This window comes from Acipenser ruthenus, chromosome 3, assembly GCF_902713425.1.
Source record: "Acipenser ruthenus chromosome 3, fAciRut3.2 maternal haplotype, whole genome shotgun sequence".
In the NCBI taxonomy this organism is placed as follows: domain Eukaryota; kingdom Metazoa; phylum Chordata; class Actinopteri; order Acipenseriformes; family Acipenseridae; genus Acipenser; species Acipenser ruthenus.
The window spans coordinates 83,915,418-83,927,503 of record NC_081191.1 but is presented as its reverse complement, the minus strand read 5'-3'; the positions used below and the strand labels follow the sequence as shown (position 1 = coordinate 83,927,503).

The window sequence follows — 12,086 nt, the reverse complement described above, 5'->3', positions numbered from 1 at the left end:
CACCCGTCACTGTTCTTAACTTGAAGCAGAGCAGTAGGAAAGAATCCATTGAGAAACAGTTAAGTGAATACAACATAAAGACCTCCCCCCCCAGAGTGCCACTAAACACAGGGTTGATTGAAGTTTAGCTTGTGAATATAGCCCCAGGAACTTAAGCTGATATAGTTGGAGTTAAGGAGCAAGAAACTTACAGTATTCGTATTTTGACCTACTTGTATTTCACATCACTGGAGACCATTAAAACTGAACCCTCAACTGGATATATCAAGGACTAAGCATTGCTTTGTAATGGCTATTATTATTATTATTATTATTATTATTATTATTATTATTATTATTATTATTATTAATAATAATAAACCTAGTTTTATTATCCTTTGTCAAGCTGAAGCACGGATAGCTGTAAGCATGGATGAGCCTGGTAAGTGTCTGGTCTTGTTCTGATGCACAATACAATGCAGTTACACAATGCAAGTAAGCCTTGTGCAGTGTTTTTCATACTATGATCTCAAAACACTTTAAAGGCCTAAGTGAAAAACATTCTACAAAACAAGAAGGTCTTAAGGAAAAAAAAAAAAAAGAAAACTGTTTTGAACATTTTTGGGACTATAAGAAATCTTATTGAGCCCAACTGTATGACAAAGTGGGTGATACAAGGACGAAAGCACCCTTAAATAGTCTAGAATGTACTTATAAGGATACATAAATATAAATATTGTCTTTGTCACTTAACTTAATCTTTTTTTGTGATTTGTGGTACTGAATCTAGGGGTGGAAGTTGGAGTCCCTGCTGGCTAAATGAAAAGGGTTGATTAGCATGATTAACTCCCAAAATACAAAACTTTCCACAGTGGATTATTGTATTCTTTTCTTTTCTTTTTTTTTTAATTAGTTCTGCGTTCCATGCAACATACATATAGGGGCCAAAATTAATTTCACACACTGATTTATTTTTTGTTTCAAATTTCAATTACCATAGAATGAAATCAGTCTCCAACAGACTTTCAACAAAACTTCAATCCTACAGTAGGTTGTTCTTAATTTGAAAGAGGAACTGACCATCATCTCAATTGGGAACTAAAGCTGGAGAATGGTTAGTGTTAGGGTAAGGGATTTTACATCAGCAACACAGCAGTAAATATTGGTACTAACACCTGTTAATTATACACAACTAAAACCAAACAACTAAAGTAATATAATTAAGCATATGTTTAAGTATTGAGCAGAGGCTGTTGGTTGTTCTGAACAAAGTCTATTAAACAGCAACAATTTTACTTAATCAATTTCTCTATTTTCAAACCTGCCGTCTACAGCATCATCACTTCTGCCACAGTCATTTAGAACAGGGCATAGAGAGGGCAGCAAGAATGCCACAGAGATTGGAACACGATCATATAGGCAGCAATAAAACACACAGGACTGGTTTTTTTTGGTTTTTTTTACATGACAGATCTGCAGTGTTGCCCATGCCATGTTGTCTTATAGAAGAAGCCTGTCATAGAGATCAGACTGATAAAGTAGACTCAAACCAACAGCTTGGCTAAATTGCATTAGAAAACATAATGATGCTTGCAGTGCTTAAAGACCATCCGGGGGGATCTTTATTCCTGATGCCCACACGTTGCGTGTTGCAAGCCACTTTGTTGCCAAAAAAGCAGTGTTAATCTACAAAATTTTGTTTACCCAGTTAAACACACAGCTATAGCTGAATAAGCTTATCCATGGTGGTGCATGGTTGGGTATGATGACCTGGGTTATGGGTTGGTCACTGCATACCAGGTCACATTCTTCAATACAATGTAAGTCAGTCTTGTGTTGTGTCTTTCATGCTAGGATCTAAAACACTTTACAAGGCCTAAGTAAAAGAAAAATGCCTCCTCAAAGAGAAAGGTCAACATAGACTATAAGGAGACTAAGGCCCTGTCCACACTATGCATTTAAACCGTATTAGTTGCCTTTATACCAGCTTAAAAGTGCTAAATACGGTTAGCGTCTACACTACGCAGCATTTAATACCGTACTCAATAACAGGACTCGAGACCACCTCAGGGGGTAGTCTGGAGTCCGGTTCTAAATTAGATTGCACCAGGTAGTGCGGTTTGTTAGAAGTGTGGATGCTGTAATACCAAACTACATTTTTTGTGTATCCTCCAATATCCCACAATGCTTTCTGATATGTTTTGCTGGGTGGACATTACAAATACAGTACTTAGAACAGGCGCCTGAAGGAGTTAAGAGTGACTATCAGTACTGCGGTACCGTATACAATTTCTGAGGCTTGTTGTAAAATGGTGGATCATGGAGCAACATGATCAGATGCCAAAATCAAGGCACATTGATATCTGGAGTGATGAAATTGGTGAAGGAGAACTTCAGAGTTCAAAACAAAACGCACACATTATGATAAAATGTACCTTGTGTATTTAAGAAACAAAGCCATAACATTCATGCTAAGAGACACTATGCCTGCCGTGGGCACAGGCTCCATATTTGCTGTGTTGTAAACATAAAATACAGTGCCTGGTGGGATAATGTCATATTGTCCCAGTCCATTGCGCTGCTGTAAACAAACTATTTAATAGTGTTTGTACGCATTAAGCCTGACTAAACTTGAAACGGTACTTTAGTGTAAACGCTTTTAGCTGGATTAATTAAAATGTTTTTGAGTACGGTTCTCAATATCGGTTATGTAGTATGGACAAAGCCTAAGTGAAGCCAATTGTAAGGAAACGAGTGACTAATACAGAGTTGAAATAGTATGGAATGGTTTTATTTTTATTTTATTTTATGAATATTAAATATTTAACTTAAAATAAATAATGTAATAGGTATTCAGTAATTAATAAAGCTATGCATTCTTTGAGGTATTCTTACCATAACCACATGCTTTGTCTTTCATATACTTATATCACAATCATATAGATTTTTACCCACAATTTGGCTAAACATTAAAAAATAACTACAATTATTAGACACTTCAGCTAGGTCTGCTTGAGCTTCATCACAATGCATCACATTTTCTAGATAAATTCAACACAGTAGAGCAGGGGGTATACAGGACAACTCAAATGCAAAATAAAAATGAAAGTAAAAGAAAATAATGATCTTAAATTAATTGTTTTAACTGTATTAGATATTATCGCTAAATGTACCTGCATACATATTTAAATTTTGTTTAGCAGCTCAAAGGTTACAGTCTGACTATAGTTTCAAAATTATCATGCATGATTTCCAATGAGCGGGTTTCCACTCTTATACTAGGATGGATGAAGCAGGTATCTGGCGATTCTGCCTATGGAGAGCTCTGCTCAGGGTGCTCTGTGCTGCTCATGAAAACTTTGCAGTTTTCAACTCATCGTATAATTGAATACTAATCAGTGAAGCACAATCTTTCTGCATTTTTTAGAAGTATAAATGCTCTGGTAATCATAAATTATAATCACAATACTTTTAGTTTTATTTATTCGGCATGGCTGCATTTTAGTAAAAGCAATAGCAGCTAGTTGAATTTGTCCTGCATATCATTTCAAAAGGGGATACATGTCTTGCTTGCAAAACAAAAACGACGAAAGAAAACATAGAAGAGTCTATAGAAAGTTATACAGAGTCCCTTTGGATAATTGTTATGACTTCAATAAAGAGTTTATCATTGTTAGTTATTATAGTTTTTTCTTGAGGTTAATGTTTTTGATGTTGTAAACATTTTAAATGGCACACATAGTTATGCTAAGATGGGAATTACATGGTAACGTGATAACATTTACAGTTTGAATTATTTATAGTAACTTTGCCGAATAGAAAGCAAATATGTATGTTTCCGAAGAGATCCCCAAATACTGTCTTTTGATTCTGTGCATCCAAAGACTAGTAATTAAAAGTTTTAAGAATTACTGTTTAGTATTCTGTCCTAAACCAGCCGTTTGTCAGTCCCAAACTGTTGTGACATAAATTATATAATAAATAAACAGGGAAAAAAATGCATTTGTTAATCACATTCTGCCTTTTGTTACAACTGCAGTACAATTCAGCAGAGCAAAAACTGTAAAGGGGTACTTGAGCTGAAACCTCCAAACAGAAGGGGTACAGTTTTAAAAAAAAGGTTGAAAACCCCTGCAGTAGAGTATATAAAGGAGTGGTGGGTAGCACTGAAAGATGAATGCTACTAATTACAATTCTTACAAATATAAAAATACAAGAGATCAGGCTTTCCTGAGCATACACAATGCACTCTGATTTTAAAAAAACGAAACCATGAGTAAATAGCCTATTATGACCACAGCTAATGGCCCAAGATACACAAACATATAGAAAAACAAACACCCCACTGTTTTTAAGCCTTCTTTTAATGGTGGTATTTAAATCAGCCACTGTTTAGATCAATTGTATTGAGCCCAATGTCTTTCATGTTTTAATGGTTTTACTCATACAGCACGGCTTCATAAAGGAGAAAACCATAAGCAATTGAATGACATGACTTACTCGATGCCGCTGTAATATTCACAGTAAATACGTTACTACATTTTGGCCCATGGCATCGTCTACTGGCTGGTGCCGTCTTTTAAAACTGACCGAATGATGACTGACCACTGATGATTAACGAATGAACACCATCAGGCGGGACAGGTGGTCACTCCACCCACCCCCTAACAAGGCCAGCTGTGAGGTAGGGGAGGCGGAAGGCCCATTGACGTAAAGAAAAACAGGAATGATAATTAGGGGTGTATTTATATCAAAACCTAGATGACAGAGTTGATTAAGAGCCACAAAGAGATTTGACCTCTCTGTAGAAGCTAAAAGTACACCGGTCAAAACATCATGGTAACAAACACACAAGGGTCTCTGTAAACACCAGAAGAAAAAAAAAACACATTTTAGATCTTGGTTTTGAATCCTTCCTTCCTACTGACAGACACCCCTGACAGAAGATCTACTCTGCTATCTTTCTTTTAAAGTTTCTGATGGCTGTTTACATCCTTGAAACCAAGACACCTGGTAGCCCTAGGGGCTAGAAGTAATCCAGCTTGCATATCTAATTGTAAGGTTAAATCCTAGCCTTTTTTCACCTCATTCCAACAACTATTTTATGTATGTATGTATGTATGTGTGTGTGTGTGTGTGTGTGTGTGTGTGTGTGTGTGTGTGTGTGTGTGTGTGTGTGTGCATGTGTGTGCGTGCGTGTATGTGTGCATGTATGTATGTATGTATGTATGTATGTATGTATAGGAAAAAAATCAGCAGGACATAATCTTTCAGTTTACATTGCAACTACTTTATTTCTTGTCACTTCATGCACATGGATACCCTGAAGATCAAGAAGCAGTTAGCAGGTTGCAGTGCACAGATTAAACACTATGGATCTGCTGGAACACTGAGTAAAAGCTATGCCCAGGGCAGAGTTTTCATGCTGGATTTCATGCTTTGCACAATTGTTACACAGAGGTTAACCTAATAATAGTCTTGTTGCCCCCTAGCCCCAGTTTTAATGCATCCCAAATTCCAAAGACATTATAAACCCATTCACACTACAGGTGGAAAGGTGATGGGCATTTCAAACATTTTGCTTTATATACAAGACAACAGATAGCAGCTCCCACATTCAAGTCCTGCCAGCTGAACAACTGTATAATATACTGTAGGCTGCAGATAGTGTTCTCTAGAGTTGGTATACTACTGTATATTCTTAAAAAAAAAAATCTTTAAAGCAAACTAACTCTAAAAGTATGGTTTGATAATTAGCCAAGTATATTGTTACACAACTTTTAGAATCATCTCAAAATCACAGATGCGTATTCGTGTGAATTCCAAACAAATAGCTGTATACACTGTATGTAATTGCATGTTATTCAGTTATTTTGTTTAATTCATGTGTTATCCCTATATTTTGTTGTATAGTATTATACAAGATTTAATATCAAAACCCAACTCATTCCTTTGAAATATAGCTTATTAATTGCAATATCTAGTGTACACTTATCAAGTCATGTTTATGCTGCTTCAAATTACAATAGGTTGCTAAGGGTTTCATACTGTATATTTCAATTCCCACCACTTCAATTATACTCCTAAATCTTTCTTTGCTTACTTCTTTAGGCTATTTAATGCAGAAGCCAACACTAGACTTACAGGCTTACCTGCACTCTAAACACAAATTCATATTTTCTGGTGCCATAAAGTTGTTAAACAGTGCAGTTGGGCAATCTGTCTACAATTACATTATTGCTGCATCGTTTAGTATTGTGTGACTAACCCCCTATAATACCTTGAAGGAGTACATGCCTTGGTAATGAAACAAACAAACCATAACCATATAACAATAGAAAATACCAGATGTAGAAAACCTGCAGTCAAATAGTTGGTGAATAAATAAAATGTATACTTTTAGGTCTAGTTGTTTCTAACAATAATAATAATAATAATAATAATAATAATAATAATAATAATAATAATAATAATAATAATAATAATGCTATTATCACACACACACAACTCTTGTTATTGTGGACCCAGAAGAATATGGTCGTCTGGTTCCTGAGGTACTTTTTCTTGGATACTTATACTTACTTAATATTAAACCAAGGAGTTTTAAATGTGAATAATATGAATCATCTTATTATGGAAGGTATGATATGATTCATTAGATTACACAGTCTGTTTTATAAATGTATACCTAGGGCAACAGCAGATGGTGTAGCCTTGTTATGTCACAAATAATATGTGCAACTTTAGTTTTGTTGACAGAAAATAATTTAACTATAGGTTCAGATGGTCACATAAGCACCCCTTACCAAAGAAGAAGAAGAAGAAGAAGAAGAAGAAGAAGAAGAAGAAGAAGAAGAAGAAGAAGAAGAAGAATTTTAGAATATTTTTTTATCTGCCAAAATAGTGCTCCGTGGTTTCTTGCAGCTTTGGCAAATAATTAACGATTGCATGCTACTGGTTCAGTAGCACTGTTTTGCTGTTTCTGTTTTGCTGTGACAGGCACTTCTTTTTGTTGTATAAACATTTAGACAGTGATCTGGGCCATTATCTATCATGAAAGGGAATACGATTATAACTAACTTGGCTGCAGATATCATTACTTAAAGAAATCTCACTTTACACTGCATCGTTTGATACCATTAGACACCTGCAGCAGGCTAACATGCGGCACTAGAGTGTTGAAAGTCCAGGCATGCTAAATTAGCACAAAAACTAAAATAAATATCAATACATTAATCTAGCATGAAGCATTCTCAAAAGGCAAGATTAAGTAAATGTATATCTTGAAATAGGTGCAGGTACAGTTGGAAACTATCAGAAAAATGTCTTAGAGGTCAAGATGAAACTGTTTTGTGTTTCTCATACCAATACAAGAACGGTTGTTGGCATGCGCTCCACTGTAACACAATAGGAAACATCCTTCAATTAACCTTATTATAAACAACCTCTTAGCCACCTTGCTCCTACATGCGGATAAACAGTATGTTCATAAAAAATATATATATTTTAGTTCCTTTACCCCTTTGATTTGTGTCAGCTCTACCGAATGCGTTTGCTGAGTTGGATACCTGTTGTATCTATATATATATATATATATATATATATATATATATATATATATATATATATATATATATATATATATATATATATATATATATATTAAATTGATGTTTGGGAGCTCTGGTTAGCACACATGTACAAAGCAAGTGTAAGTAACATGAATCACAAAGATTGCCCAACTAACACAATCACTTCAACTTGTACTAAGATCATCGGTCTGCAATAGCCTAAAACTCACCTATAGGCTAATGTCACCTGAACAAGAAAGAAATTGAGAACTGTTTTTAAGGTATATGTTAACCAAACCTGTTTCGAAAGGAATTGTTTTGGCTGCATTAAAATGGTGTAAAGTACAAACGATTGTAGGATATGGCTACTGTACTGACTTAAACGTACCGTAATTGAAATGCAGCACTCAGTTCTTTTGAAGTAGTGGTAGGTAGTGCATTCGACTGTGTGATGTATTTAAACAAATAACTTAAACGTAAATAAAAATAATAACTTAAGCTTAGAAAACGTGCCAGGATTAACCTCCTTTAGTTACCAATATCGTCAGTGGACATTTTTAAAACGACTTTAGTATATATATAAAAAAAAAAACCCTGCTTTGCTTAAAACGTATGCTGTATTACTCACGTGGTTGCGGTGGCTCCTTATGTTGCTGATTTTTATGTCACACAACAGAATGTCAATTATTATCAGAAATGGATTTGAAACTAGACATATTTAAACACATTATAATTTGAACACGTTATTAAAATGAATTAAGCTATAGATGATTTAATGTATGGTAAAAGTAAAAAGTATATCGATGTATACATAACACACCAAAAAACTAATAAGTTTACAAACTATGCTAATTACAAAAACTAAATGCAGGACTGCAAAATAAGAAGATATATTAAATAGATTTGTTTTCTATACAAATAATTGTTGAGAAGGAAATTAAGGTACAGTAAAATAGAAAAAAAAAAGTTTAATGTGTGGAGTAGTGTTTAGGGCTCTGGATGCTTGACCCTAGGGTCGTGGGTTCAATCCCAGGTTGGGGACACTGCTGCTGTACCCTTGAGCAAGGTACTTTACCTAGATTGCTCCAGTAAAAATCCAACTGTATAAATGGGTAATTGTAGGTGAAAATAATGTGATATCTTGTAACAACTGCTAAGAAATAAATAAATAAATAAATAAATAAATAAATAATAAAACATGTAATTTCTAACACCTGGATAAAGTTAAATAACTAACCTAGATAAAACTACTGTGTTAAATCTGTTCTTTTTTTGTTAAAAAAAAAACTTTATTTCTTTGTCAAATGAAAGCGGGATGGTATCATTTTATTATAGCAATAGCACTAGCAATAATAATAATAATAATAATAATAATAATAATAATAATAATAATAATAATAATAATAATAATAATAATACGCTTTCAAATGTGCTGTGCTGGTTAACTTCTGATTCGACGATCGCTATGTGGTGGCATCTAGCTGAAAGTGAATATCGGTATATAAGAAGACTGTTTTATTATCTTAGCTCAGCATTTTGATTATGATAATGAGAGAAAAGATGAAATTCCTAGATAAGGCATGCGGGAGGGATTTGTAATGATCAGGTGGGGGGTGATGGTGAATAAAATGCTGCCTCATTTTAATTGTACTTAACCAGGTGTACATACTGCCTGAGCTTTATCATAAAACTAAACGTTTTACCTTTCCTACAGCTCAGCTGAGAACAGAATCGCATTTTCCATCACTTTTTTTAAAACTTAAATTCATATATCTGCTATATCAATTAGTATTTTCGTTTCTATAGTCCTAATTAATAAACAGCAAAAAACCTAAACTCGTACATTTTTGTCATGTATGTATGTTAGCTGAAAATAAACAGATTGTGGTATCGTATGGAACATTCACAATTATCCATTTTCTTCAGTTATTATTTAATTTATTTTTTGCTACGCCATCCATTCAATACATAAATAAATAAATAATGTAATTTAATATATAAAAAATACAATCTCAATATTATTTATATTTTAAACAATATAATAAAAGGCATTAGCTATAGTTTAAAAAAGCGCCCCTCTCTCTCTCTCTCTTTTCAGTAAATTTATTTCAATAAAGAAACAATACAAATCTGTAAACATGCAATAAATATATGCATTACCTTATTTCAAATAAGGAGGGTTGATCGTTGGGTATCATGCCCAAATCCAAGTTTAACTGCACACTGTTTACCAAACGACTCATAAAACACAAAAGCAGAATTAGTATTAACTTGATCTCTCCAGATTACAATCTAATATTAATTTGTATTCATAATTATAATGTTAAAATGGGACAGTCACATTGATTTCTTGGATGCGCTCAAGAAAACAACATTTTCCAGTGGGGGATGCTATCTTCACAATTATCTAAACTTAGCAATTATATCTGTATGTACATGCCTTTTCAAGCACCATTTACTTAATGTGCTTTTGTGGTGGGCGTCATAATTACATATCTATCTCTTAAAGGTATACTTGGTGTTGCAATCACTCCTACAAGCTCAAGCTGCCCATGCATCGCCTAACAACAAAACCTCCTGCTCTCCAACCTACCCCATAGCCCGAAATTATTATTATTATTTTTGTATTTTTTTCATTCTAGCACGCACTGGATTGAATAAATAGTATGTGACTTGCCTAACCACGTTTTGTTTATGCAGACATAAAGCTATGGCCAAAAGTTTTCCATCACCTAGAGTTTTAGGATAGAGATTTTTTTTTTAAACTATATGAACATAATTTAGATATGTTATTTAACATCATGTAATCAAATAAACTACAAAAGTATATCGCAAAAAACTACCGGAAGCCATAATAGTGGTAGTACAGTATTCAATGTTCGATTTCAAAATGTCATTTTTTGTTTTCAGTTTTTCTTAAGTATGTGGAAAACTACAAAACGGTATGTAATTCAATATGTGAACGTAACATTATTCAGCATGTTTCATTCGACATTATGAACCCAAAGTATATGTCTATATAGTGATGCACAACTTTTGGCCATAGCTCTCTAGACCTATGTTTAATCTATTTCATACGTTGTTTGCGTAAGTAGGAAACAACATCTTAGTTTGAGAAAATAATTTGACACCGGGCAATCATTTCGGCAATGATTTATTTATTGTAAATAAATACAATAAAATAATTGCAGCCATGACCTAGGAAATATTTTCAAAAGAAGGGGGAATCTGTTTGAAGATTTAGGATCAAATCCTATCTTTTATCCGATCCGATTTCAACCATTTTCCCCCTTGATATAATCCGTTCCAAACTCTGACAACCCACACATAGTTTAAAGTTCTCGTTAAAACGTGTATTTTTTTAGAACCTAGCCCATTGAGAGAGCGTTCGCTATCTGCACGATCCTACGTTATATCCACGATCACAGTAGGCTTTTTTCTTCAAAGCACACATGCAGACCTTATATCAGCATATCAACCCAATCTCTAACCGGTTTGTGCGACACTCGATTACTCTTCTGTGAGTAACCAGTCCAGGTTGTTCAGTCTTGTCTTACCTGGTTTTTTTATGCACCTTTAAGTACTTTTCTATTGTTTCTCATTCTGTTTTTCTTCTTCAAACCTTCCACCTGACGAGCTCAAAAATCACCTTGAAGTGCTCATGTCAGCTTGTATCATTATCTCTTTAATTCAATCAGTGTTTCTCAACGGGATCAAAGCGCAGTTCCGCTTTAAAGCTATCTGATACCTCTCTATAGCAGTTTGGCGTTAGATCAGTTATAATACAAAGTTAATAATAATAATAATAATAATAATAATAATAATAATAAAAAGCGAATAAAAGGCGACTTTTATACAAAAAATAAGTTTAAACAACCACATGAACAATGTTTGTGTGTGTGTGTGTGTGTGTGTGTGTGTGTGTGTGTGTGTGTGTGTGTGTGTGCGCGCGTGTGTGTGTGTGTTGGTTGTTAAATGCAAACGATAGCTAAAAGTAGAAATAATTTAATCTTAAAAAAAAAAAAAAAAACTTACCACCAGATCGGATAACTTGCCATGACTTGTGTCAGCCCACAAAGTAACAGGAAACATCCAAAGTAGATCATCCTCAAAAAAAGTTTAGGAAAATATTTTGTTTTACTTGCACACACACACACACCAAAAAAAGTGTGCAATAAAAAAAGAACACAGACCAAGTATTTTCTTGCGTCTGAAGCAGGTTCAGAGAGACAACTCTTTACAACCAGCCAGGACAGTACACAGGAGTCAAATATTAAAAGTTGTAAGCAGCTCACTTTGGGGACCCAATCAGCACTTATTGCCAACGGGGGAATTCTGATGATGCTCTCTCTCTCTCTCTCTCTCTCTCTCTCTCTCTCTCTCTCTCTCTCTCTCTCTCTCTCTCTCTCTCTCTCTCTCTCTCTCTCTCTCTGTCAGTCAGGCTAAGGGGGAAAAAAAACTGCGGAATGAGCTAATTGCAAGAAGGTAGTGTTTTAGTAGTCATTAGGGCTTGTTGGCCTCTATAAGCCTTGTGTG

The 12,086-nt window shown here is 34.4% G+C and overlaps 1 protein-coding gene across 2 annotated transcripts in view; it reads right to left on the bottom strand.

The window, feature by feature from the left end:
• Nucleotides 1-11,883, bottom strand: part of LOC117435784 (protein Wnt-3a) — a 29,242-nt gene extending 17,359 nt beyond the window's left edge. For both annotated transcript variants that reach the window (XM_034059208.3, XM_034059209.3), the window contains exon 1: nucleotides 11,586-11,883. In XM_034059208.3, the coding sequence (XP_033915099.1) occupies nucleotides 11,586-11,656 (71 nt within the window). In that variant the 5' untranslated portion in view covers nucleotides 11,657-11,883. The remainder of the gene's footprint in view (nucleotides 1-11,585) is intronic.
• Nucleotides 11,884-12,086: the final 203 nt, after the last annotated feature.